The sequence below is a fragment of the Halichoerus grypus genome, chromosome 6, assembly GCF_964656455.1.
Source record: "Halichoerus grypus chromosome 6, mHalGry1.hap1.1, whole genome shotgun sequence".
NCBI classification, from domain to species: domain Eukaryota; kingdom Metazoa; phylum Chordata; class Mammalia; order Carnivora; family Phocidae; genus Halichoerus; species Halichoerus grypus.
The window spans coordinates 119,804,790-119,832,204 of NC_135717.1; the positions used below are offsets into that span (position 1 = coordinate 119,804,790).

General features: G+C 54.0%; 2 protein-coding genes and 1 long non-coding RNA gene across 10 annotated transcripts; 2 read left to right on the forward strand and 1 right to left on the reverse strand.

The window, feature by feature from the left end:
* The first annotated feature begins 309 nt into the window (after window positions 1-309).
* Window positions 310-26,148, forward strand: HOXC6 (homeobox C6). 8 transcript variants are annotated; one of them, XM_078076083.1, is made up of 3 exons: window positions 310-767; window positions 23,896-24,241; window positions 24,948-26,148. In XM_078076083.1, the coding sequence occupies exons 2-3, from the start codon at window positions 24,088-24,090 to the stop codon at window positions 25,277-25,279; spliced, it is 486 nt and encodes a 161-aa protein (XP_077932209.1). In that variant the 5' UTR covers window positions 310-767; window positions 23,896-24,087; the 3' UTR covers window positions 25,280-26,148. The 8 variants fall into 8 exon arrangements, with proteins under 8 accessions (XP_077932209.1, XP_077932201.1, XP_077932206.1 ...); XM_078076075.1 differs by lacking the exon at window positions 310-767 and adding an exon at window positions 12,584-12,924 and having other exon boundaries at window positions 23,942-24,241; XM_078076080.1 differs by lacking the exon at window positions 310-767 and adding an exon at window positions 12,584-12,924 and having other exon boundaries at window positions 23,942-24,241; window positions 24,972-26,148.
* HOXC8 (homeobox C8) lies at window positions 4,786-8,396 on the forward strand. Its single transcript, XM_036124196.2, has 2 exons — window positions 4,786-5,301; window positions 6,699-8,396. Exons 1-2 carry the CDS (start codon window positions 4,866-4,868, stop codon window positions 6,989-6,991), a joined length of 729 nt encoding a protein of 242 aa, XP_035980089.1. The 5' UTR covers window positions 4,786-4,865; the 3' UTR covers window positions 6,992-8,396.
* Window positions 19,383-26,720, reverse strand: LOC118555816 (uncharacterized). Its single transcript, XR_004927167.2, has 2 exons — window positions 26,370-26,720; window positions 19,383-19,829 (listed from the first exon to the last, which is right to left on the reverse strand). It is a non-coding gene; the product is annotated as an uncharacterized LOC118555816 (long non-coding RNA).
* Between the last annotated feature and the right edge of the window lie 695 nt (window positions 26,721-27,415).

Below are 27,415 nucleotides of genomic sequence, written 5' to 3' on the forward strand. Positions count from 1 at the left end.
CAGGGTGTTGTTCTGAGTACTTGGGGAATACCACCATAAAAGAAAATCATTGGGGATCCCAGTCCTTCTGCAGCTTCCTCCATCGCATGGCCTTACAGGATTGGTGAGGCACTTGGAGGGACCAGCCCCTTCCCCATCATTTGAATCTCCTACCCCCTCCTTCCATTCAACACTCCAATTTCGGGGACTGGAGGAAGGTGGGAAGGCACAAACATTTTGTTTCAATGATATTTTGAGGGGGGCAATCAAAAGTCGCAAACACTGGTTTTCCCAGTGGCTGAAGCACCCTCTCCTCTTTTCCCACTGAAGAGACCTCCTCCCTAATTCCAGAAGCAGTTGTTTCCTTGCTCCTTTTGAATGCTGCTTTGCCTGTAGTTTATCCTCGTTTCTCAATCCTCACTCCCCTCTTTGGCCATTTCGCTGTTCTGGGACCCTGGCCTCAGTTTCGCTCCGGGCAGAGGCCAGGGCACCCGTGTCCCTGGGTCCTGACTGCCAGTCCTGACTGCGGGGACTCAGGCTTTTCTCCCAGACCAGGCTCCGCCGCGTTTCCGGGCCTCCACCCCGCCCCTGCTCCAAGGCCCTGTCGCCTCCCCTCGTCCGTCAGCGCGGCCTGCTTCCTGCAGCCCGCCGGAGAGCGGCCTTACTCCGGACAGGAAGGAGGGCCGCAGGGCTCGGGGCTCCGAGGGCCCTGGCGAGAGCATGGGATCCAGAGCAGGCCCACCCGGCCCAGCCCACTGTTCAGTTCCAGCTCAGCCTCCAGCCTGCAGGTCAGGATTGGATTCCATTTTTTTTATTTATTACAATTTGTGAATTAAAACCATAACACAACACACATCTAGAAAGAAACGAAAGCTGGCGGGGTGGGGGGAAAGAGGGGCTAGCAAACGCCCTTCTGCCCTAATCTTCCCCTCCCACCTCTCCTCTGCTCCTTTGTCAGAATCACAAAACCCTAAAGGTTGTTCCACTTGGGAAGGCAGCGGATAGGTACATTTCCGCAGCCCCGAAATGCCACTTTTATGGCGTTGTTTGTCTCCCTGCGTTGGATTCTGAATGGGGCCGAACAAAACAGCAGCGCGGAGCTGGCTAGACGTCTGGGCTTAATTGTTTTATGGTTTAAATAAGGTGGACACTCTTTCCTTTGAAATCGGATTATAGGAATGTTTTGTCTATGGCCCACGGAGAACAGGACCTCACTGGCTGGGAGGGAGAGGTGGAGAGAGCGCGCGCATGAGAGAGAGAGAGAGGGAGAGAGGGAGAGGGGTGGGTTACAAACCAGGGGGCAAACAGTCGGGAGAAGTCAGCGTCCCACCCCAAAGTCCTGCAGGCGGCGGCGGAATAGGCGGTGCGGAACCAGCGGCAGGGTAAGAGGAGCGAGGAGTTTAGGGTGCGCGCCGCGGGCAGGAGGTCGCGGGAGCCTCGGAGCGTGCATCTGCGTGAGCGGAGATGTTCCGAGCCCAGAAATGCGCCTGAATAGGGGGGAGATCGCAGCAGGTCCTTTGCACAGTGTCTCTTAATGCGGGGAGGGAGGGTGAGAAAAAGAAAATAGTGTGAAACCTTTGAGAAGGTTTATTTGGAGAGCTTGGAAAACAAAAGGACAGCGGCCCCGGGGGAACTTCCTTCCAGGGACCCCTCTCTCTCTCGCACCCATTTGGAAACTCCTTCCTCTCACTTCCCACCTTTGGGCCAAGGCTGGGACCTGCTTGCTCTATCTGTTGGCTTTTTCCCGGCCGGACTGCATTGGAGCAAGTGGACGCGAGGTGGCGCTGTTGCTCAATGTTAGAGGCGGCGGCGGTGCCCCTGGCTGGCCTGGCGGCACTGACATTTGAGGCCGGGCCCGGAGGAGCAGCGGGGAGAAGGCCCCGCGCCCCGGCCCCAGCCCGGCCCCACTGGCTCTGAGCAAATCAATCCTCTCACCTGCGAGGTGTAAATAAATCGCGAGTGGCGGCGGGAGATGGGCCCTCGCTCTGGCAGCAGGCTCGAGAGGCTCAGGAGGGCGGGCGTCGAAAATAATCGCTTTGCGAAGGAGATAAGCACCAAGCAGGCAGCGCGTAATTAACACAAAAAGGCAGAATGACCCGGACAAACGAACATAAATCCGTGGTACCTAGGAGGGCGGAGCAGGCCTCGGGGCGAGGGGCAGAGACGCCCCAGCGAGGATGACTGCTTGCAGTTCCTTTATTTCCAAGCTCCGGGAGCGAAATCAACCAGATACGTGTAAAAGAAAAAAAGGCGATCAAATGAAAAAAAAAAAAAAGAAAGAAAGAAAGAAAGAAAGAAGGAAAGAAAAAGCGAGGGACCCCCAAAAGGGGAAATCGAGTCCAGCCAGGGGTTTCGGGACTGGTGGGCTCTCAGAGCAGACGGTGGTGGCGGCACACTCGGGACAGTCGCATTCCAAGACACAAAGGCCTGGAAGAATAGCTCTGTGGCAGGGTTTTCGCTGGACCATAAAATGTCGAGATATCCCCCCACCCTCTAAAAGATAAGGCACAGGCCCCAGAGCGGATCTGGCCTGCCGAGCCTCCTCTTTCCAGGCAGGGAAGGGAAAATATTTATGACAGTCCCCAATGACCCAGATGCTGGGAACCCAGAGCCCATCTCGTTCAGCTTGGTACTCTGAGCAGAGTAGGCTCAGAGAAGCCAGGGCTGAAACCAAGGCTGGAGCTTGCTCTGGTAGTGGAGGAGACCCCTGTCATGCCCCCCACTGTCCTGGACCCTAGGGAGGCCTGCAGCCCTGGCACAGTCCTCTTCTGATCCTCCCCTCCTGCTGCTCCAGGGCCAGAGTTCTGGACATTGCAGAGTTTGGGCAGTCCTTAATTCAGGTGGAGGTGGGTTCCTCCATATTCAGGGATCCTGGAAGTGTCCTTTGCTGGGGCACCAGTGACTCTTCTTTGGGAATTGGCTGAGAGTGGCCATCTTCCCAGCAATTATTTAGATAATAGAGGGACTGGGTGGAGGGTGTTATTCTACACCATCCTTTCCTGCACTACCATTCCTTCATCCATCCCCAGAGCTGGGCTCTGGCTGAGGAAGAAAACGATCTGGTTTTCTAACAGCCTCCTTCCTCATCCAACCCTGAAACCCCAGGATGTGGAAAGAAAATAGGTAGCAAAATTTTTTCATGATGCAAACAGCTAAAGAGGCACGTGTGTTTGTCAGGTATCAGTCCCCTGTGTGCCCGGGTTCACAGTGTCTGTGAGGTGACAGGGATGCTTCCGGGCATACATGATGGTTGAGGGAGCATGCATTCGACGTGTTTCAGGGTGGGAGGTGGCACATCCAGGATGTGTGTATCCCAAGTGTGCCCCACTATTGCCCTGTGTACAACAACCTCACACACCGCGGAAGGGGAGGACCGGAAAAATCCTTCTAATTCCTCTTCCTCATTCGTATGCACACAGCACACGTATTCACAGCTCTCTCACTTTCTCCCTTTTCTCTCTGTCTCTGTTCAGCCCCACATAACTGTACACACTTATGGCCAGAGAAGGGTGCTGATGGACTAAGGTTCTTTTATCCATTAGAATTACCTTGAATTTACCTAGTCTTGGGGATAGAGGAGGAACCCCCTAGAGAAACTGTGGGTAAATATTTAAAGAGGGTCTGTTGACAGTTCCCATCCACATCCTGGCCTGGGCAGCCTGCCTGGGGAAGTAGGGGGTGCAGTGAAGCCAGGGGGCCCCTCCAGGCTGAGCTGGCATTTCCTATAGGGCTTGAGTATGTGGGGACAAGTAAGAGGCCTGCTCCAGTCCCCTCCAACCCAGATACAAATAGTCTCCCGAGAAGAAACATCCTGGATCAGCCCAGCCGGAAACCAGGGACCCGCCAGCTGCCCTCTCCTCTGTCCCCATAAACTGCTTGGCTCTCAGAGCCCCCAGCCAAGCTGCAGGGCAGCCCCGCCTGGGTATGTGGAGTGCGCCCCACCTCCAGCCCTCTCCTCTACCCACGGCAGGCGGGCAAGAGAATCTTGGGGATGGGGGAAGATGGGGCAGCTTCCCACCCTGAGGAGGGGCAGGAGACGTGGAGGGTTGGGATGCCTGAGGTATTTGGGGATATGCTGTGCTGACATGCTTGCCCCTTCTGAGTCCCAGGCTTAAGGACGCCCTGGGGAGCCCATCTTTTGGGTTAGGGGACCTGCTCTCTTGCTGGCATTCAACTGCCTGGGGGGAGGGTCTTATACCTGTTGAGGTAACCTGAGTTGACCTGCTGGCTCAGGTGTCTCTGTCTGAGAGGAAGGGAAGGGGAAGAGGGGAGAGGCACCTTCAAATCTGAATGCGCACCTTGGAGAAGCTGGCCCCAACCGTTAGCTGGGGCTGGCTCACCGCTCCCCCCCACACACATATACCACACCCCCCTCCCTCCCCCTCCCTCTCCTCCCCTTCCTCCAGGTCCCCCCAGCCCTGAACCCCTCAACCCCCCGCCATCCCTCCTTCTCTCTCTCTCTCTCTCCCTCTCTCTCTCTCTCTCTCTCTCTCTCTCTCTCTCGCCTGTCTTCATGTCGTGGATTGATGAACGCGAATCGCGTGTAAGCGCCGCCACCGCCGGGAGTCTGAGGAATTCGCCTGGGCTGTTAAAGGAAAGAGCTAAGTGCGAGAGCGCGAGCTCTACCTACCGACAGTGAAGAGAGCCGCCGCCGCCGCCGCCGCCGCCGCCGCCGCCGCCCGCGCCCGCCGCCGCCCGCGCCCAGCCCCGGGAGCCGCGCCGAGCCGGCCGGGCCCGGCACCCAGGCGCCCCCCCACCTGCCCAGCCCGGCCCCGGGGAGCCGGCCGGCCCGGGGTTCGCTCCCGGGGGAGGGACTTTCGGGGGGTACCGGGCGGGGGGAGTCGCGAGCCAGAGGGGAGGGGGCGGCGGGTTTTCATGTGCCCAGCATGAGCTCCTACTTCGTCAACCCCCTGTTCTCCAAATACAAAGGCGGCGAGTCCCTGGAACCGGCCTATTACGACTGCCGGTTCCCTCAGAGCGTGGGCAGGAGCCATGCGCTGGTGTACGGGCCCGGCGGCTCGGCGCCCGGCTTCCAGCACGCCTCGCACCACGTCCAAGACTTCTTCCACCACGGCACCTCGGGCATCTCCAACTCGGGCTACCAGCAGAACCCGTGCTCGCTGAGCTGCCACGGAGACGCCTCCAAATTCTATGGCTACGAGGCGCTCCCCAGACAGTCCCTTTATGGGGCTCAGCAAGAGGCGAGCGTGGTGCAATATCCCGACTGTAAATCCTCCGCCAACACTAACAGTAGCGAAGGACAAGGCCACTTAAATCAAAACTCGTCTCCCAGCCTCATGTTTCCATGGATGAGACCCCACGGTGAGAAGCCTTTTCTCTTTCCCCCTTGGTCTCCCGCGCTCCGGGGTCTTCCCCCCCTCCCTTGCCTCCTTTTTGTCTGCCCTCGCTTTCCCTCCTGGCTTTGGGGTCTCTGCGGCCCCACCCCCGTGCCTGAGTGGGTTTCTCGAGGTTGGGAGGTTCAGCTGGGGGTGGGGCGCGGGGCTCGCCTGGGATATTTGGGGGACTGGGGTGAAGGTGGTGTCTGGGCGCAAAGGGTTAAAAATCGTTTTCTCCACCTACTGTCTGTCTGTCTGTCTGTCTGCCTGTCTCCCTGTCTGTCTCTCCCTCTTGCCATCTCTAAAGTCAAAGTTGGGGAGGTGGCTGGGCAGAGGCCCGAGGACCCTGAGGTTATCAGCCTTTGGAGCAAACCAGTCTTTCCAAAAGGCAGAAAGCCTCAGTCCAGAACAGTGGCCAGGCTGTCTTGGGGGCGAAGGGAGACCCCTGTTTCCCTCCCCTACCTGGACCAGAGGGTGACAAGACCCCAAGGACAGGTGCCTTGGCTCTCTGGGGTACCCACTGCCTCCTCTCAGAGAACTAGCCTTAAGGCCACCACCCCAACTTTGCTTTAGTTCCCTCAGTTGGAGAGAAGAGAGGGAGCCAGAGAGGAGAGAAAAGAGTGCAGGAAGGAGAGGGGCCATGCAGATTAGAGGGCTCTGGGGTCCAGAGGACCCAAGCATGAGCTGCCCCCAATCAAAGGTTTATGGGCTTTCCCTGAGACCTTCAGAGTGGCTCAGGCCATGAGCCCCTCCAAGGGTGGCCTCTCATGGCCCAATTTCGAAGTAAAAGGGGAAGCGAGAAAGCGACAAGTTCCAGCGGGGATGGCCCGTGATTTATTTGCTGGTCTCCAGTTAGCAATCAGGCCAAGCAGTGATACATTCCAGGAGATCAATTATTTTTCTTCCTGGCAAGGCATTAAGCAGAGAGATTTAAGGAGGGGGGCAGTGGGCAGAGCCCCTCTTCTTTACCCCCAGACCTTTTTCCTTTCTTTTGGAAACAGACTCTGTCCCCAGCTATGCTCACCAAATGCCACTCTGTACTTGTAAACAAAGCTGCAAGGGCCAGTTTCCTGAGACTGCAGGCCTGGGGGGGGGGCGGGTGGGAGAGGGGGAACTCTGCAGTGCTCCCCCTGCCCCTGCCATCCCCCAGTTTCCTGATAGACCCTAGTCCCTGCCCCCACCCCCACCCCACCTCCCAAGGTGAAGCCAAACCAAAACAAGCCCCCAAAGTTTCCTGCCCTTGCCTGCTCCCTGCTCTTGCCTGGTCTTCAGGAGGGAGGAGAACTGGGGAGATCACAGGGGAGACTTTAGGGGAGGAATAGTGGCAGGGGAAAGCCGAGCCCCCACCCAAACATAACCAGATTGGGGTTCTATTCTGTCCAGCTCCGGGGCGGCGCAGCGGAAGGCAAACTTACAGCCGGTATCAGACCTTGGAACTAGAAAAGGAGTTTCTCTTTAATCCTTATTTGACACGAAAGCGCCGGATTGAAGTCTCTCACGCCCTGGGACTGACTGAGAGACAAGTGAAGATCTGGTTCCAGAACCGAAGGATGAAGTGGAAAAAGGAGAACAACAAGGATAAACTGCCCGGAGCCCGAGATGAAGAGAAGGTGGAGGAAGAAGGAAACGAGGAAGAGGAGAAAGAAGAGGAGGAAAAGGAAGAAAACAAGGACTAAGCAAAAAAGAGAGACCCCCCCCCCTCCCTTAGCAACTCCCTTGAAGTTTCGTTTTATGGTAGCGGATAAATTGAGAAGTTTACGACTGTCATTTGCTTTTATAGAGAATAGAATGACACTCACAACTCTAACTACCTGTCAGATACTTGCAGCTCTGGTTTTATTACCTTTGGACTTCCCCCAATCTTTATTTGTTTGGGGGCTGGAGGGGGGGAGACCGAGACACAGCGAAAAGTTTGGACTCTGTCTCAGTCCTTGCCCCAACACACACACTTGTCCCTACCCCCACCCTTCGGAGTCCTGCCTGGATTTTAAGGTCTGAGACCTGGCCTCTTTGCCCCTCTCTCACCCCTTCTTGCCACACTCCCACCTCCCTGCTTCTCTGGTATTTATTTTAGAGGGGAGCCCTCTCAAAATGCGGACGAAGACTTGTGGCTTTGTTTTTATGCTAGGATTATGTATTAGATTTACTTCTTTTCCAAAAGAAAGGAAAGAAAAGTGAAGGAAGGAAGGAAGGGAAAGAAAGGGAGATGTTTAAAGAAATTTTTAAAATGATAGCAAGGAATATCCCTTCTCCCTCTCTGGGGCTCCCCCACTTAGAAAGACCCCCTTGACTTTCTCTAGAAACCTGGTGGAAACCTGAAAGAGATGCGGGTCTCTCCCCTGCCCCCCTCCCCACGGGGTAGATAGGAGCCTGCAGTCGCCGCTGAAATCCTACCTAGCCATCCCATGGTCACTCGGGCCCATGCCTTCCTCCCCTTCGCTGTCTGATTTCTGTTGTTGGGCCCAGCTTCCTCTGAGCTGCACTAGTATTAGCGCTCAGAAATCACCATAATCATGAAAATAATAAGAATGATAATAATAATACTGCTAATAAATCTTTAACATACTACCTAAAGGGAACCTGCAATAATCATGAAAAAATAAAAAAGAAATTTTTAAAAATCCTAATATGCAAGAAAAAAAGAGAAAAAGATTAAAATTTAAAAAAAAGAAAAAAACCTCCAACGTATTTTATCACTACCTATAGAAAGAAATCCTGCTTTGAGAGTATTCGTAATGCGGTTTTGTTGTCGTTTGTTGCTGCTTATTTCACTAAGAAAAACCCAACAACTAAGACTGCCTAGCCCGCCGGTCCTGTGCGCTTTTATTGTGCTTCTAACCCCAGTAGAGTAGAACTAAATTGCACTGAATGTATAGTTAACTCTGTCTTGAATTCTCTGTTTATGCAATGTGCTCGAAAGAAAAAAAAACGTTAAAATATATCTATAATAATAATTTTTGGTCATTTGTCTTTATGTCCAGCTATGAATGTAGATTTTGTGTCCTGGCAGCCCTGTTCCTGGTCCAAGTACTTTGTATTGTATACGTGAGTCATAATAAAAAAAAAAAAAAAGGAGAAAAAAATTTGAAGCTGGAATGACTTGCTTTTTCTCCAACGCCCCCCTCCCCCCCTCCAATTCTCTACTCCTCCTTTCCTCCTTATCCTTCTTTCCCAGCACTGTGGAAAAGGTCTCCGTCACTGATCTGACTTTGGCTGGAGGAACTCATGTGGAGAGGTCCCTAGGAGTTGAGAGGGCAGGCTGGGCAGGGAGGGCAGGTGAGAGGTGGGGGAGGTGTAGAGGAGGAGGAAGAAGAGCAGTATGCTCCAAGTATGCTCTTGGGAGAACCTTCGCTCCAAACAAAATGGGTTTCTAGATGCCAAGATCCCAATGGGAAGAAAGGGTCTCCCCACTTATTCACCTTCCTCCTCCTCAGCCTTGGGCTGGGCCCAGACAAAGAATCTGCCCCCATGCCCCTCCCACAACTAGGCCTTTTTCTTCCAAGGACTGAGGATGAGGCAATGGGGTTCTTTCTGATCTCCACATGCCCCTCGTGGTCAACCCTGGGCACCCAGCACCCAGCACTAGAACAGTGAACAGGGTGGGAAGAATGTGAGGCTCAAGGCAGCCTGGAGGACTTGGCTGGGGGGAAGATGGCTAGGGGTAGGGGATGAGGAAGCTTCAGCCTGGGGGAAAGGGAAGGAGGGGAAGGTGAGTGAGTTGGTACACCAAGCAGCCTGGGTCCATGTTCTGAAATTCAAATTCCGTCAGCACAGAGCCATCACTATCACCCAGGCCGCTAGCATCTACCCCAGCCTCTGTTCTGGCTGTTCCAAGCCGGCTCCCGGCTTCACCTTGGCAATTGGGCAGTCTGCCCTGCCCTCATAGTGTGGGCCATTGGCCTGGGGGTGAGGAGGATGGGCCTGCTGAGTGGACAGTCCTCCATCCCAGCCACAGTAGGGTAAAGAGAGTCTTCATTGGACTCCTCATTCCCCAAAATAAGGGGTTGAAGGCTCAGGGACTCAGGGGGCAAAGGGGTCTCTCACTCCTCCCCGGAGGGTCCTAGGCAGAGAAATCTGTTTATGCTAGTAAGATTCTGGTCAAATAATACCAAATTCCAGAGATAGGAGTTATCTGACTCAGTCAGGAGAAGGGGGAAACGCAAGGAGATGGGATCTTCTGGTCCTTAAAACCAGATCCCCCAAAGACTGAAATATTTTTGACGCCAGATCTCCCCCCCCCCACCCACTCCGTCAATGTTTTTCCCAGACTTAGGCCCAGGCTGATTCTTATTTTGTGTAATTTCACCCGCATCTGGGTCCCTGGCTCCCTCGCAAAGTGGTCGTGAATACAGGATTGGGTCAGGCATCCTTGATATGGGACTCCTGCGGTCGGAGAGAGGCTGCCGATTGGAAGCACAGGCTGCAGGCAGCCGGGAACAGCTTTGAACAGCTCTGGGGGAAATCTTTGGAAACCTGGGGTCCCTGCTGTGAGCCGTTGCGCCAGCCAGGTAACCCCGTTTGCTGCGGGAGGCACCCGCAACCCGCCAGGGAGGCCCGAAAAGAGAGCATTTCGCTCCGACCTCAGGCCTTCCCAGGGGCATCCCTCCAGACTCCGAGGGCCGGCCGCGGGCCGTTTCATTTTTTAATGTGGAATTATGATTGCTATTAATAAACATCGCCGACCCGTAGCCAAGTTGCTTGAACCCTACACTAAGTGGCTCCGAAGGACCTCGCCGAATTTCCCCCACACCCAATGCCCCATTCATCCCTGGCCCTGCTCAGCGATGCCCGTGGCCCCAAGCCGGGCGTCGGAGGGCGGGGTGCGTCTGGCGCCCGGCATCGCTTGAGATGCGAAGCCTCGGGTGGGCCACACCAAGAGAGCTCCAGCCGCCCCTTCCTGCAGCACCCGCTCCCCCACCCTTTCTGCCCACCGCCTCTTTTTTCTCGTTTGGAGAGAAAAGGAGGTAAAACCCGTTTTATGGGGGAACTTAATTGCGAGCGGGATGCGCTCTCTTTAGAAACGCGTCCTCCCAAGTGCTCCCGCCGTCCCATTACCGGAATGGGGACCATTCGGCTGCAGCAGATAGGACTTTCTCCCATTCTTTACTTTTTTATTAGCCAATCAAAGTGGCTTCCGAAAGCTATTTGTGATTTGTGAAAAATAGTATCTTTCAAAATGCTGAGTTGAAGCATCTCGCTCATTTCGCCTTGAATTTATTATTCTAATCTCAGCTGTAGAGACGGGATAATGCAGCTATTAAGTTGGGGGGCAAATTCGTTTCTCTGGATTTTTTTTTTTTAATTCTCGGCATTTTATCTCCCTCCCCACTTCATTGCAGAGGCCAAGGGAGGTGCGGGCCTGCAGGGGACCTGGGGGTGAGGGAGGTAGTGCGTGCTCTATAGGGCTTTGGGGGGGACCCTAGGATGGGAGAGTGGTTTGGCCTTCTCCAGCCTCATCTTCCTCAAATGAGATGTCCCACTGGCTGCCTGCCGGCTGCAGAAAGTTACCTCGCCCCAATTAGACCGAACTCGGGACAGGTTGTGCCACAGACGAGAAGTAAAATTTCCGGTGAGCAGCCCGCAGCGCTGTCCCATTCTCCCAGCAGCCCATTGTGAAAAGCTGCGCCAGAGCTTCCTTGTCGTAATTTTTAACTACCTGTTATAAAATTTATGGGTGGGTTTGTAAAAGAAACTAGGTCTCTGCATCCGGCTGAGGGAACTGCTTCCCTTACTGAGGGAGGAAGTTTGGGGAGGGGATGAGGGGCCCCCTATTGGTTGGGGTGGGGCACCCAGCCATGGATGTCCCCCGCACCAGCTCCGTGCGGGATCAAGGGGAGAGCTTTGGGCCTTCAGATCTCCAGCTGGTGACTCGGCTGGGCTGCGACTGGTTGGCAAATAGTCTCTATGGGGGGAATTTATTCTGGGGTCCCCCGCATTGGATTCATCGCCAAAATTATGGGTCTGGAAAAAGGTGGGAAACACCTCAAGTGCTCAGAATTTAGCACAGAAGGTGAAATTTGGGAAAAGATAAGTTTCTTTCTGGGGGGAGGGCCTCCAAGGTGTATCCCAGCTGCTTGGACACACAATTTTTCTGAAAAAGGCAGGTGGGTGCTGGTCACCTGACAAGATAGAAAAGGCTTCAAGCTGCCTTGCACCCAAAGCAAGGGGGTGGGGAGTAGGAACCAAGATCTTGGGCCTTAATTTTATTTTTATTTCTAAAAAGATTGGGAGTAATCTGCCATCTAAACCTAGGAATTGAGGAGACCTGAAACTGGAGATGGTCTAGGAGAAGGAAAAATGTCATTTTCTCTGAGAAAGGAGCCTGGGGATGATGGGCACTTTGGGGGTTCTGGTGGCTGCCCCCAACTCTCACCCCTCCTGCTGCATGGGCAGGGCTACCCAGTACGGGTCTAAGCCCTCTCCGTTCTTCAGACCACGGCCAGGTCAGGCTTGGTTATGAGGCTTCCAGCCGCGTGTCCCTCTTGTTCCTGTCTGGGGCTGAACGGGGCCTGCCAGGGCTCCCCACTGGGAAAGATGTAGTTCTCTTCCTAGAAAAAAGGGTAGGAGTTGGGAGCGCATCCCTTCTCAGTCCCTTCACCCCTCCAGCCGGCACTGCACCACCAGTGCCACAAACCTTTGCAAAGCCTCGCTTCCCCCAGATCCAACCTTAATACCTCATTTATATTAAGAAAAATATTTAAAATTCGGTATGGCAAAGGGAGGCGGCCGACTCAGCGCCAGAATCCTTCCTTTCCTCCTCTCGCGTCCCCCTTTTGCCCTTTCTGTGCTAGCCTGGAGCAGCCTGGCCCGTGGGGAGTGGGCGGTGGGTGAGGGTGGGGTGGGGGTCGGGGGATGCTCCCTCTCTGAGAGAATTGGGTAAACATGGCGACCGCGGCGCCCATTTGCACACGCTACACAAATGCATCGCATTCCCGGTTGTTTGCAGAAAATTTACAGCTGAGTAATAAAAGTTTACGATCGACTCACAAGTTGGATTGGCCACAAGAAGTCATGTGGATTCCATCCATGAACGTGAACTTTTTATTGTGGTTTGTCCGTTCGGAGCGCTCCGCAGAACAGTCCTCCCTGTAAGAGCCTAACCATTGCCAGGGAAACCTGCGCTGGGCGCTCCCTTCATTACCAGTATTTTTTTTTTTATTAATCTGATTAATAATTATTTTCTCCCCCCATTTAATTTTTTTCCTCCCAGGTGGAGTTGCCGGAAGCTGGGGGCACCCGGGGAGGGGGGATGTGGAGGAAGGGGCAGGAGTTGAGGGCACCTCTCTCTCCCTTCCCGATCCTCTAGCCCCCCAAGGGGCAGGAGGAATGCGGGAGCAGCAGTTGAGATAGGGAGCTGCAGATGCCTCCGCCCCTCCCCTCTCCCAGCCTCTCCCTCCTGCCCCCTTCTTGCAACTCTCCTTAATTTTATTTGGCTTTTTGATCATTGGGACTATTTTTTTTATTTTTAAATTTATATAAAGTATATATGTGTGTATGGAGCTGAGACAGGCTCGGCAGCGGCACAGAATAAGGGAAGACGAGAAAGAGAGTGGGAGAGAGAGAGAGAGGCAGAGAGAGAGAGGGAGAGGGAGAGTGACAGCAGCGCCCGGTAAGTGTTTCCTTATTGGTTCAAATATGTAACTAATGGTCCGTAGCTGGGTGGCGGTTTCAAGATAAGGACAGCAGCGGCTTGTCTTGGTTAGAGAGGAGAGGGGGGCTGGCGAGAGGGTGGGCGTGCGGGCAATTAAGGGGAGGAAAAGTGGGGGGAGGATTGGGTTAAGCTGTAATACGGTAGTGTGGGAAGTGTGTTGTCCTGATGTCACTGTGCGCCGAAGTTGGGGGTGGGGGGGGAAGAGGACTGCGCCTGTGGGGCTCAAGGCCGGGGTCTAGTGCGCTGACCCGCTGCCTGATGCCCACCCTGTCCTTACCTATTATAGATCTGCGGCCTCTTGGCTAATGGGACTGGGACGGAGGGGGCCCGGAAGCTCAAACTCCAGGGCAGGAGAGAGAACTGTAGGTTGTAACCATTGCCCCCTGAGCAAAGTCAGCCCCCCAACGCCCAAACAAACTTTCCAGAGCCCCCTCCTTGCCCGCCGCCCCCTCCCTCCCAGAGAGCGCCACCGCGAGAGCTCACACATGCGCAGTGCGGGCTCAGAGCCGGGCGGCTGAGCAGGAAGAGAGCGCAGCTAGGCTGGCGGCGGGGCCTGTTAATTGGCAATTAGGGGGGAGGCTGTTGGCTGGTGCGCGTCAGCGGAGGAGAGTGCGTCTGCCCACCCCCAGCTCCCGCCCCCACTCGAGCGGACGGAAAGATGGGAGGTGCCCTGCACTGCGGGTGGATGGGTGGATGGGTGGGGGTGGGGGACGCGGTACTCAAAAGCCATCTTGTGCTTGGAGAAAAGGGGCCAATCTGCCTTCTCTCACCCGGCCCAGCGTCCCCCACCCCCAGCCGCGGCCACCGTACCCGGGATACCCACTGGGCTGCTTCACCCGCCTCGCCTGGCTGCTCTGAGCTGGGATCTGCCTTGTCTGGGGCGGAGGTGGGAATTGGGGAGGCCCCAGGCTGGCTGGGGACAGGCCCAGGCCTCGCTGGCGGGGGCCTCTTGGGTGAGTGGAGGCAGTGAGGACTCAAGGCGTGGCTCGCTCGTGGGGTAGGGACGTCAGAATCGGGCGGCCCGGAGGGTCCTGGGCGCTCGGGATCTTCCTAATAATTGGTGCTAATGGCGTGTTGTATGGTCTTAACCCGACACATATGGTTTCATAACACAGTGGCTTAATTTCTTCCAAATGTACGTGGCCCTGAATGTGTTGCAGTTTGATATATGACCCCGCCCTGCTCCCTGGCCTGGGTCCGAGGCGGCCCCTATATGTGTGAGCTTCTGTTTATAAAGGGCGATGCACACACAAACGCTTACACACCCAGGCAGACACACCCCAGAGCTGGGGGAGGGGAGCGCATATTCCTGGAGAGGTCTGAGAGTCTGGGGGCCAGACTCACCTTCAATCCGAGCTAAGAGCTGCCCCCCACCTCCAATCCTCTCTGGAGGCGCGACTGGGCTTCTCCGCCAAGCCCGAGTGGGGGAGGGGAACGCTCCTCGATTTCCTGTTTAAACCCTGACCCGTCGCCTGGGGGTGGCGGGGGGGGGGGGGGGGAGGAGGTTGGGAGGGAGAACCTTTTTTTATCAAATTCTTAAAAACATAATTCGACTGCATTCAAATCAAACCCCTTGGGTCCGAGTTGATGGTGAATCTTCTGTCCCCTCCCCCCCACAATCCCCTTCCCTTCCTCTCCTGCCCCCCCAAAATTCCCGTTTCATATCCGACATAAAGGCCTCTGAGGTATTGTCCCGGGGGAAGAAATGGCATTTTCTCTCCCCCTTCCACTCCCCCCCCAATAGGACTTGTGTGTCGGCAGAGGCGTCTGCCGAGGGGCTAATTTCGCGTTCCTTGTTTACGATCGAGAAAAGCGCTTGGCTCTCCCCAAATGGGCCCAGCCCGCCGCCTGCTCAGGCTGCCGCGCGCTCTCCCGCCGCTCCAGTGCGGCCCAGGGCCTGACGCCCCGGGTAGCCATGCCGCGGCCACCGAGACCCCGAGGCTGTGGGACCTGAGAAGGGCAAGGGGAGTGCAGTGGGCCAGTGGAGGGGCCCCCGGAGGCCTGAAAATGGGAGCCTTTCTCCTGGCGTAATGTGGGAACCGCCGACCGGTGAGGCCTCTATTTCTCTCTTTCGCCTGTATTTTGTCTGCCCCCGTTGTCTGCCTACCCCCCCCCCGCCCCTGCAGATGGCCGCACTGACTAGAGGGGGGACACAAGTCTCCTTTGTTCACCCCCCCAAAAAACAGCTTTCGGTGAAGGCCACTCAGGAGAGTGGGGATTCACCTGGGGTATTAGAGGGGGCCCCCTCCCTTCGGAGGGGTGGGCCTGGGTAAGGCTGGGGTATTTATCTCAGCCTACAGGGATCTGAACAGATGTGCTGCCGCCGAAATTTCAGGGTGCTAGGGTTCATGGGTGACGGGTTAACAGCACCATCCTGAGGTGTCCTTATATAATATTTTTATCAATTGATTTTCTGTCCCTTCCTGGCTAGGGTCCTGCAGGCCCCCACGTCCTTCACCCCCTAGATCCTCCTCATGAGGCAAGAGGGATGCAGAGAAAGAATAAAAGCAGTGACTGACCCTGGTTTTCCAGTTTTCTAGTCTGGCCAGGGGATAAATCCAGCCCCAAACGCCAGCCCCTTCCTTCTCTCCTTACTTTCGATTTTCTTTCCCTTCTTCCTCTCCCACTCTGGTGCGCAAACAGACGCAACAAGAGGGGCCACCAGTGAGAATCCTCAGCCTCCTTGTAGGCCAGATTCCCTGTAAACGTGGTCCTTAGTGCAGGAAAGCACTGGTGTGTATATCTAATAATAGCCAGAGCGGCTGAAAATAGAATCTGGCCCGAGGACTCTGCACGCCCAGGACTAAGTCTGGGCAGAGGCACTGAATCTGTGGGTCAGGTTCTGGCAATATTCCTTGGAGCCCAGGGTTCCCCTCTGAGTCCACTCTTTGGGCACCTCAGGCCTGCCCCTTACAGGCTTTGTCAGCCCTGCCACGCACTGTATTCTATGCGCCAGTTCCTAGCTAAGGAGAAATGGGCAGAGCAAACCCTTTCTCTCCCTGGTCTGACAGTTGTGATCCCTGGGAAGAATGCGAGCTTGTTTGGAGAAGGCGGCCTTGTTGGGTTGGCTGTTGTGTTCTGAAACCAGGCTTGGTAGCTTTATACACTTATTATATACGGGCTCAAATGTACAGGCTCCGACTTATGCATGAATATATATAGACTCATATTTCCTCGGTGGTTAATTGTATATTACCATGCTTGTATTCGCTCAAACACCTTTTTATGTGCATGCAAAATTTTGTTAGATGGGATCGGGCTCAAGGAGGCATTGGGTGCACCGAGAAGGCCCTCTGTGCATGCTGTCCTGGAAATGTGTGCGTGCTGGAATCGGAGTATGCGGGTTCCAGTAACCGACGGATGCCACAAAGGCTTTCTCAGACCTTATTGCCTTCACTGTCCAAGCAGCTGGGCTGGGGAAATATTGAATCCCTTCTGCTTTCTCTCCACACCTCCCCCCAGACTTCCTCAACTCAGAGGCTGTTTACCAGAGGAACACTGTGGTGTTGAAAGTGAGTTTTGTGGGAAACTCTTTTTGTGGGTAAGGTAGACCTTTGGAGCAGTTCTGAGCAGTTGGCTAGGCCCTGGTGCTTGCAGCCTTGCTGGGACAGTGAAGGAGATCTGAGTGGTTAATAAGGTGGCCTCTGAGCAGTGGTCTGAGGCAGCTGTTGGAAGAGGCCGGTGGAGAAGGCCAGACGGAATGCGTAGGGGTACAGTGAACATCTATCCCCACTCCCGCCCCTGCTCAGCGGACCCCAGATTTGCCTGTGTCCTCTGTGGGGCAGATTAGGGGCTCTCTAAGCTCGCCAAATACCTAGATTTGGTTACTGGTGGGACTTCGTTTTAATTCTGTCTCTGCTACCGAAGAAGCTGGGGAGAAGGCTGACAGGGCAGCGCCGGAGAAGCTGGGTCTAGCTGCCTGTGGGCCTGGAGCACTGAATGTGCGCCGCGGCTGGGAATTCCCAGCCTCCCTTCCTAGGCTTTCTCCCTGCCGGTGCCAGGAGAAGACAGAGCAGGGGAGAATATGAATGTCCGTGAACCGCTCCTGAAAGAAAGTGAGGACAGGAAAGGGGCTAGTGGGGTTTTCCTTCACTCCCTAGGCAATCAGGTTCCTCCCAAGACTTTCCTGTCCAGACACGCTGCTGCGGGTGCGGAGACGTGCAGCTTTCTTCCAGCTTCTCCTGCCCGCACTGGGGGCAGCCTCGGGCTTTTGGACCGCGGCCACGCCTGGGTGCTGGGGTGACACTACCCCCAAATTGTGCCCCTCACCCGGCCCACGGCCTCTGCCACGGTGGCTGCGGCCGCCCCTGTTTATTGTGTCTGTGAGTTGTTTACTTGTTTTGTCTACTGCCACCCTGCGTCAGAAACCCGCCAAACCAGCAAACTCACCCAGGAGAACAAAGTGCGGCGCTATCCTGTGCTCCCTCCCCTTTCCGGCACCCTGCTCCCGCCATTACCTCCTCCCTCACTCTTCCTTTCCCAGGGGAGGAAGCAGAACTCGTCCTAAAATAGGGCAGCTGTTTATAGGGTTGGGGGAATTATGGGGACACCATAAACCTCCGGGTGTCCTGGCGGTAGAGAGACTTAGAACCGCCCTCCCCTTGCCTCGGGCTTTTCTTCCTTCCCCCTGGCAACTGCTTGGTTAAGGGGGCCACAGTCATTGAGAAAGCTGAGTCCCCCTCACCCCACTCCTCCACTCCTTTCTGCAGGAGTTTTCCCTGAGACACAGGTTGTTGGGTTTTAAATCAGGGTAATGTTGGCAGATTCATAAAACTAGATAAAGCATGTCGTTCTCCCCTCACCCTCCCTTCTCCTCAGCCCCCCAAAATAGCAGTGAATTTAAGCAAATCCTACAAAATTAAATTGCCCCTTCGCTAAAGATCCTATAAATCTCCAATCCCGCCAGGTGTAGAGTCGGAGAGGCTGCTGTTCGCCTCTAATTTTGCTCCTGGCTATCAAATCTAAAAGAGTATCATCGAAGTAAGTAATATTCTTGTTTCTGAAATTAATTCCCCCCTCCCCGTCTCTCTCTCTCTTTTCGCCAGTGCAGATTAAATGGTTCTCTCAGATCCGCAAACAATAAAGGATAAAATTATTTATAGGGAAATGAGGACGATGTTTCATTGTTGGCTTATTGTTCCAGAACGTAGTAACATTTTATTTTCAAGGGAGAGAACTTAGGCCAGGGGAAAAAGAAAAAAAGTGAGGAGAGGCAGGGCACCCCCACACAAAACTCCTACTGTATATAACTTAATATGACGTTTACCATTTCCTCATGACAACTCACTGTGACGTCATAAATGCCGTGCTCCTGAATTTTACAATTCTCTTAAACCTCCAAAGTGGGTCCAAGCAGTGCTTAGTGTGGAGGAGTATAAGAAAAGCCAGGAAGTTGGGGATCCTTTGGCCCCATTCTGGGGACCAAAAATATTCTAGATTTTCATTTTTCCTCCTGGGCCAACCAGGGCCACTTGCTTTTCCTCCCTGAAATGTTACTCAGCATCTGAGTTCCCTCCCCATTCCCAGTGGGGATGAGATACTCGTCTGAGGTTCTCTTCAGCTGATATTCAGCTGCGTGGGACAGAGGTGGGACGCTTGGGGGCCAAGCCCCCAAAAGCCAGAAATGATTTCTTCCAATGATGAGCCCAAAGGGGCTCAGGGCTGAGTGGGACGGGACAGAGATGCTCGGGATCTATTTTACTTTTGAACCTTCAGTTAGTGAAGTGAATTGAGAAGCTAAACAAATAACATTGTGGGAGTGTGCGTGCTGATGGGAGCAGCATCAACTGGAGTGGTGGTAAAGAAAGGTCAGGCAGAAGTCTGGAAAGAGAGAAGGAGGAGAGAAAATGTGACGGGAGTTAGCAGAACCTCCCCATGTACCTTTCTTCTCTGTTTAATTGCAAATAAAGCAAACGCAGCTTGGGCAGCCTCTCAACGTCTTAGGTCAAAAGAGAATTTGCCAGCCCAGGCCTCAGAGGTGTTTGGGGCAGTTCTCAGGCGTTTGACATACCCCATCTGGCCTTGTCCTCCTTCCCCCTCCCCGACCCCCAACTCCATTTAGCTGGCCAGCCTGGGCCCTGTCCCCAGAATATAAGCACCCCCAAATGGGATCCATTTCCGGGTTGGATGTGTTAAATTTCACCTTCTCCAAGTGTCTCCATGCCTGAACTTTGAAAGGAGGAGGAACATTCTGTTTTGGAATGCAATGTGTGTATGGGGAGGTATGTGCTCAGACTACTTCCGCCACCGTATCTATGAGAAACTGGAGGCTCCTTGGGTGAGCTATGCTTTGGTGTCCCCAAGCAGACCCAGTTCCCCGCATTCAGGTTCTCTGGCGGATTTGGAGACTCTCTTTGCAATCCTTTTACTCCGGATTCTATGGAGATCAAAGGAACTCCTACACAAAACACTGGGCATTTGGAGTAGGATTTATTTTTTAATTTTTAAGTTAAAAAATTCTAATCATAAGCCAGTCGGGCCAACTGAGCAATCGCTCTAGAACAGCAAAGCCTTAACCAAACAGTGCGGTTGTAAGGTGAGCTGAACAATTATTGAAACTGGGCTTTCTCTCTAAGAGGGGTTTCAGCCCTTGCCCAGTGGCACAAAAGGGGCTGGTGGAGCCACCGCCCTTCCCCTGCTCTCAAAATCAAGAATTGGCAGGGGTGAGTGGGGCAGCTGCAGCGGCTTCCAGGCAGCCAAGTGCCCAGGCCGAGCGCTGAGTCCTGCGGCTCCGGTGTCCAGGTCCTTGAGCAGCCTCCGGAGGTGCCGAGCAGTAGTTGGTGGCGCCGGCAGCCAGAAATGGAGTGTGTGTATCTGTGTGCAAGGCTGGGTGAGTCACAGACATCTGCGCAGAGTTGGGGGACCTAGGAAAAGAGAGAAGACTGGCAGAACACAAACTAGCCAGGACCTCTGGAAAAGATTGTCCCCCAGTAACCATTCCAGATCTCATCCCTCTCACTTCAGATACCCTTCCCCAAGAAATTAATATATTTTCCAGGGCAGAGTGGAAAGCAAAGGCAGACAAGAGGAGGCCTGCCCACGAACCCCTTCCCAGCCAGAGTCCAGTCACACCCACCTTCTCCCCAGTTCAGAGCGACACAGGCTCCCAGCCCCTGGCCTGGAGCAGGCTAAGGCTGGGGTAGGAGCGCTTGACTCATTCTGGGAAACCTTCGAGTGCCCAGCCTCCAAAGCACCCCTTAGCCTTGGGGACTCCAGGCCAGTGACTACCCCCCCTCCCCGCCCGCCGTGCAGGCCCATGGCGCCTGCAGTAAGTTCCTCTCCTATAATTAGCGCTCATGAGAAGCATGTGTTTTGGACTGGGGAGATGGGGGGACTGGAGCAGCGAATGGCAACTTTCCCCCTTTATTCCTTTTCTGTGTTTTCTTTTTGAATTCTGTTTTCGAATCCACTAATTACAGCTCCGAAAGCGAAAATCTGCTCTCGCCGCCAAACCCCCTCGGAATGCCTGATTCTGGAGGCCCAAGGGGCAGAGCTACTCGGAGACCTGCGGGCCTGATGGGGGTGTTCTCTGATTGCTCTAGGCTTGTTTTATAGAAACAAAGAACAAGTCCCCCCCTTCCCAGGACTTGTGCATATTTACAGAGCTCAACTGCAGTTTTAATAAAACATCTGTTCTTGCTTCTGCTGATGAGTTTCCATAATTGTTTTCAGACAAATTTAACCGGAAAATATAAATATATTTAGAAAAACCCAAGTCCCAGCTATCCCCCCATAGACACTCGTTCTTTCGCCAAAAAAATAAAATTAACATAAAATGAGAAAAGGAAAATACAATCCAATGGAGGGAAGATCAGGCTCATCTGACCTGCTCTCCCCCCTTGGAGCGAATCCTTCCAGCAAATTTCAGCTGCATAATTAAAGATCTGACTGAAAGAAGGAGGCTTCTTTTTTTCAGGAATGGAAGGTGATGGGGGAGAGTATGATGGAAATTAATTTTGCCAAAAATCTTTAAGCAGTGGGGGAATTTATTTGTATTTCTGCTTCCCCTTCTCTCCCCCTTCCAGCATTTCTGCCTTTTTCCCCCAGCAGCTGGTTTCTGTTCATTATAAATCGGCGAGACCTTTCAGTCTCTGCCCTCTGTTTAGGGACATAATAAAACACTTAACTTTCCGGGGCTGAGACTTACATTCGGCTCCTCAGGTCGCCCACCCCCGCGCCCACTACTTTCAGGCCCCAAAGGAGACTATCCCCAATTTTGGGTCCCCCTTTCCCCTCCAGACTTTGTTTAGGAGGGGCTCAAGGAAACCCAGGCATCCTTGCTGGGGGGGCTGCAGCACATGCTTCCCCAGAAGCCCCTTCTTTCTCCTAAGGTCCTTCCTTTCCCCAGCCCCCAAAAGAGATCTAAAAATACATAGAAAATCAACACTCATTGAAAGTGAAACCTCATTAAGACATCCTATCTTCCATCATTCAATTTGTTGTACATTGCAACATTTAATATCTTGAAGGAAATATCACTGACATGATTTATCCCTCTAGCAATCTCTCTGAAATGGGGGGGGGGATGGAGGGAATTTACTCTCTCTTCCGGCCTGTTCTACGTGTTACACTGCTACCCTTAGGGCAGAAGTGAGGCTGGGAACTCTGAGAGCGGCTACTTGTGTCCAGGGGTGCGCTGACTTGTTTCTTAGCTCAGCCCCCTGGGTCTTCCCCCCCTCCCCCTAGTTCCTTCTCGCTCTACCTCTTGCCCTCCAGGGGGCCTGGAGCCCCAGCCAGCTGTTGAAAACCTCTGTCCAGGCATGCCATGAATTGGAGGACAGCTGGATTCTAGAGCAAAAGGCAAGTCACGCTAGTGTCTCTGTTCATATACCTGCCATGTCACCCCCTAACCAGACGACTCATCTCCAAATTTCTTTCTTAATTTGGAACCCTCCTCTACCCTTTCACTTTTATCTCCTTGAGCAGAAGAAAGTATGGTCCAAGAGGGGGAACATTTACAATGATAGGGGTCTTCCCCCGCCCTTTTAAATACCAACAAATTTCCCTCCTTTCTGAAGGACTGGGGCTGTATTTTTAAAAGCCAACACAAATTGTCCAGCAGGAAGACTCTTCAGTCCCCTAACGAGGTTCATGTATTAACTAACATGTTGTCTCCACCAGCTCCTACACACTGTCTGCTTTTGGGTTCGAAACTTTATTTTTCCCCCCTAGCGACACTCCAGGGAAACCTTAACGTTACAGAAGATGAATAAACGAGTTTTTTCCCAGCGTAGTCCCGTTTATGGCTTTATTGCTACCCATTGATTACTCCGCTTTGTTACACAGAAGGAAAAGATCATAAAATCCGGAGACATCCGGGTTCTTGTTATAGTCAGCCCCCCCCCAAAATGGTGAGGAGAAAATATGAGCTTCCACTGCTCCCTTCGCTAACCCCACTGCCCCCTCTTTGTCAGCTCAAAGCATTTTCAGCTTATGTCACGATATCAAATTAAGTTTGGATTAATCAGGAGAAAAACTCCATCTGCACACCTTCCGCTGTTTCAGTTTGCCCACTGCGGCTCCCTCAGAAGCCTGGAACTCAGCTGCCTTTTCCTAACCTTCTCTTCCTTTTTCTCAGCCCCAATGTGGAGAGAAAATGGGGGTAGGGGTTGCTGAGAGGCCCGGCTCCACCAGGTGTGGCTGGCCCTTGAGTGAGAGCTCCCCAGGAGCCCTTTGCTGGAATCTCCCAAGCCCCAGAGCTCAGGTCCAGGGTGCCTCCCTTGGCGGGGCAGAGTCCGGAGGGGCCTGGGGGCTTCTGACTTGTGCAGGGGCTTGAGCCTGCCAGACGCTCACTGTCCTTCAGAGCCCCACCAGCCTTCTCTTTCTGCCTGGATCCTATGTGAATTACCCCACCGGCCCTCGCTGGCTCCAAATCATAAATTCTCACCAACATAAACAGGAGTTGATGTGTCTAGAAAGACTCTCAGAGTTCTTTCTTCTTCCTTTCTTTCTTCCTTTTCCTCTCTCTCTCCCACCTTTTACTTCTTTCTCTCTCTTTTCTATTGTATTTTTATACATTTTTCCCTTTTAGGCAAAAGTGCTGCAAGAGTTTCCCCCAAAAGGGTGTTCTGAGAGGCAGAAGGGGGCTAAGAGGATGAAGAAGCAAATGCATGGCCCCTTTGCCCACTTCAGCTCTGCCACTGTGTCCTGAAGTCTCATCCTTACTCCTTTAGACCTCCTTGCTCCCTACATTTCCCTTCCACCTAAGACTATCAGCCACACTCTCCTTCCTCTGAGCACCATGTTTTATGCAGTTTCTTTCTACTTTTGATTTTTTTTTTTAATTTTGGGGGGGGAAAAATACTGGTTTAGTGATGAGGACTCACTCCATGAGGGTCAAACTAGGATTTCCTGTAGGATTTCTGGGGATTCCCCCTGAGCTGGGAAGGGGCTCTTCCCATAGAGAAATCAGGATGTAATTTTAGAAGGGGGGGGAGATATAAAAGATGAAATCAGATTGAAAATAGAGGGATTTCTCCAGACCTGGCTCTGGCCACAGCACAGCAAAGTTAGCAGGGGCTGAGAGATTTCCTAGCAGTGCAGCTCTTCTTCCCTGGGCCCCAAGGCCCTGCTAATGCATATTCACCCTTCTTCACCTCCAAATCAGTTCCCTAACATATATATTTTAAAAAGAAATCTAAGTCTTACTTTCAAAGCACACACTTAGTCTCAACTAGGGAATCAACAGAAGCAGAAGCGATTTTTTTCCCCCTTCTTGACATCTGGCTTGCGATTGGCTGGAAGGGGGTCAGCTGACTTTGTCATTTTGTCTGTCCTGGATTGGAGCCGTCCCTATAACCATCTAGTTCCGAGTACAAACTGGAGACAGAAATAAATATTAAAGAAATCATAGCCCGACCAGGTAAAGGCAAAGGGATGAATTCCTACTTCACTAACCCTTCCTTATCCTGCCACCTCGCCGGGGGCCAGGACGTCCTCCCCAACGTCGCCCTCAATTCCACCGCCTATGATCCAGTGAGGCATTTCTCGACCTATGGAGCAGCCGTTGCCCAGAACCGGATCTACTCGACTCCCTTTTATTCGCCACAGGAGAATGTCGTGTTCAGTTCCAGCCGGGGGCCGTATGACTATGGATCTAATTCCTTTTACCAGGAGAAAGACATGCTCTCAAACTGCAGACAAAACACCTTAGGACATAACACACAGACCTCAATCGCTCAGGATTTTAGTTCTGAGCAGGGCAGGACTGCGCCCCAGGACCAGAAAGCCAGTATCCAGATTTACCCCTGGATGCAGCGAATGAATTCGCACAGTGGTGAGTTTTACAGCTCCGAGATATAAATTAAATAAACTGAACTGGCTTTATGACCGGCTTCCCTAGAAGAACGGGCGGAGAGAGTTTTTTATGGCCCCATAAAAACAATCACGCTCGTCTCCTCGCCGACGCCGAGACAGGGCCCCCTCTTCTGCCCCCTCTGCTCGCCTCCCGCTTGCTCGCAGGGGCCTGGCCCCCTCGGCCCCTGACGGATTAGAGGGCTCCAAGGCAAACTGAGGGGGCAGGAACAGGGCAGGGTATGAGGGGAGGGGGCAGGGGGTGGGGGAGCCCACCCAAAGTCGAGTCAGGCTGAGAAGAAGGGAGGAGGGAGAATAGGGGGCAGAGAAGTGGGGAGAAGTTTCCAAGGAGCTAGGGTGCTTGGGGAGGTGGGGGAGCCCAGTTGTTGAGAAATGGGGCCCTCATCCCCAGTGTTTGGGATTTTTCAAAAACCAGTTTTTAGACTTACAGCTTTCTGCCTGGTTCTTGCCCCCCCCCCCCCACCTTTCTTTGGGACACTCACCTACCAACATATGGTGGGGGACTGAATGAAGTTGGGCTCCTGGCTGTACCCCCAGTGGGGGTGGGGCAGGGCAAAAGGGAGAAGGCTGAGGTCCGAGGGGGCCCGTGAGCTGCTGGCCAAGTTGGGAGGGTCAGGACTTTGCTAGGCTAAATCGTCTACGGAGGATGCCTCGCTGATTGTTTTTAGTGTGTTTTGTGCCCGGATCTCTAGGGGTCGGCTATGGAGCGGACAGGAGGCGCGGTCGCCAGATCTACTCGCGGTACCAGACCCTGGAACTGGAGAAGGAATTTCACTTCAACCGCTACCTAACGCGGCGCCGGCGCATCGAGATCGCCAACGCGCTCTGCCTGACCGAGCGACAGATCAAAATCTGGTTCCAGAACCGCCGGATGAAGTGGAAAAAAGAATCTAATCTCACGTCCACGCTCTCAGGGGGCGGCGGAGGGGCCGCGGCCGACAGCCTGGGCGGAAAAGAGGAAAAGCGGGAAGAGACAGAAGAGGAGAAGCAGAAAGAGTGACCAGGACTGTCCCTGCCACCCCTCTCTCTCCTTCTCCCTTGCTACCCCCCCCCATTCCCTCCTAATCACACACTCTATATTTATCACTGGCACAACTGATGTGTTTTGACTCCCTAAAACAAAATTAGGGAGTCAAATATGGACCTGAAAGTCAACTCTGGACCCCCTCCCTCACCGCACAAACTCTCTTTCACCACGCGCCTCCTCCTCCTTGCTCCCTCGCTAGCTCGTTCTCGGCTCGTCTGCAGGCCCCTTCCCCCGCCCAGGCCTTGGGGGCTCCGTCCCTGAACCTCGCTTCAGACTCCACAGATCTCCCTCCAAATGAGACTTGGCCTCCCACCCCCTCGGCGCCTCCACCCCCGCCCCTGCGCAGAGAGCCGGCTCCCGGGCCGGGGCCTCCGCTCCGGGGCCTCAGGGCCCGGCCTGGCAGCCGCGGAGAGCGGGAGGCCCAAGGAGGGCGCGTCGTGGCCCCACAGCAACCCCCAGGGCCTCCCCGCAGCCCCTGCCCGGCCCCTCTGCCCCAGCAAATGCCCAGCCCAGGCAAATTGTATTTAAAGAATCGTGGGGGTCATTATGGCATATTACAAACTGTGACCGTTTCTGTGTGAATATTTTTAGCTGTATTTGTGGTCTCTGTATTTATATTTATGTTTAGCACCGTCCGTGTTCCACTCCCATCTTAAAAGGGGGAAAAAAAAAAAGAGGGAAAATTACAAAAAGAGAGAAAAAAAAGTGAATGACGTTTGTTTAGCCAGTAGGAGAAAAAAATAAATTAAAAAAATCCCCCTCGTGTTACCCTCCTGTTTAAATCCGACCTCTGGATCCGTTCTCGAATATTTAATAAAACTGATATTATTTTTAAAAGTTTATATCGGGATTTCTGTTAATTCGCTCGTCCGCCGGCCTGGGGTGAAAGTTGGAGCAGGCTCCGAGCGCTCCCGCGTCTGCCCGCCGCCTGCAAGCCCCCAGCCCCCTGCGCTCGTCTTTCCCGGGAGCCCGGCGCAGAGCCGGGGCCTCCCCGTTCTCCTGGTGAACGCGCTAGGGGGGCTGGGAGGCCTCTCTGGGCTTCCCAGCGGAGCAACACACTCACCCCGCAAAAAAGGCCGCATAGGATCTCGTTGGGGGTGGGGGGTGGGAAGCCTGGCTTGCTCGGATTGGTCTCCAGCCCCACACAGGCCTTTCTTCCTGCCTGTGGTAGTCTGGGGTCCTCGGCTTCTGAACCCCGAGCCCCCAAGGGCCAGAAAAGAAGCATTCTCCAGGCACCGGGGTCTCCCCCGTCTACTCCCCGGAGTGAGGAGGGGGGCGCCGCGTGAGCAGCCCCCAGCCAGCGCCAGGCCGACTGTTGCGAAACGTGGCGGAGGCGGAGAGCCGAGGGGAAAGAGAAGACCGCGGGATTTGAGCCCTTCCGCAGGGATTGAGCGATTCAAGGACATCTCGAAAAAGAAAGCCTGGAAACTGAGCCTGCTCTGGGACTCCTGACAGGGCTGGGACAAAATTCCTTCTTCCTTACAGCCCCAGTCCCAGTCTGGTTCCTTACTCCTTCGCCTCTCAAACTCGGCGGGTGAGGAGCTCAGCCAGACCCTAACCCTTCCCCAGCTCAGGCCTTCTCTCCTTAAGCCCAGCCAGAGAAACCTGAGTGGACCTAGGGAGTGAGGTAGTGAGGGGGGTCTCCCGGAGGGAAAAAATCCGCCAGAGTTTTCCAGACCTTCCAGATCCCCGCCAGCGCCCCCTCCAGCGCCTCCGCCAGCGGGGGTGGGGGGTGGGTGGGGGGGTCTGGAGGGGGGCGTCTCCTGGCAGGGGCGGGGATTTCCTGGGGAGAGGCAGGCAGGAAAGAATAAGACTTGGGGCTAGGGGAGGGGGCTCGGAAAGGGGCCGAATGGCTGCGGAGCCCCTGGCCGCAGGCTGTGAAGGTTGCCCAGGCGCCTGCCCTGCCCACCTCCTCCATCCCCCACCCCCAGCCAGGTCCTTTCCACGCCTCCAAATAGCTCAGAAATTGCTCTCCTGCGGACCTTCTGTATCTAGGTCCCTGAAAACCTGTTCCAGAGGCCTTTTCCAAAAAGGGCACAAAACAGGCCTTTTCCTCTGCCCTGCTCATATAATATTTGTGGAGGCTTCAATCTTGCTTCTCCATGCCCT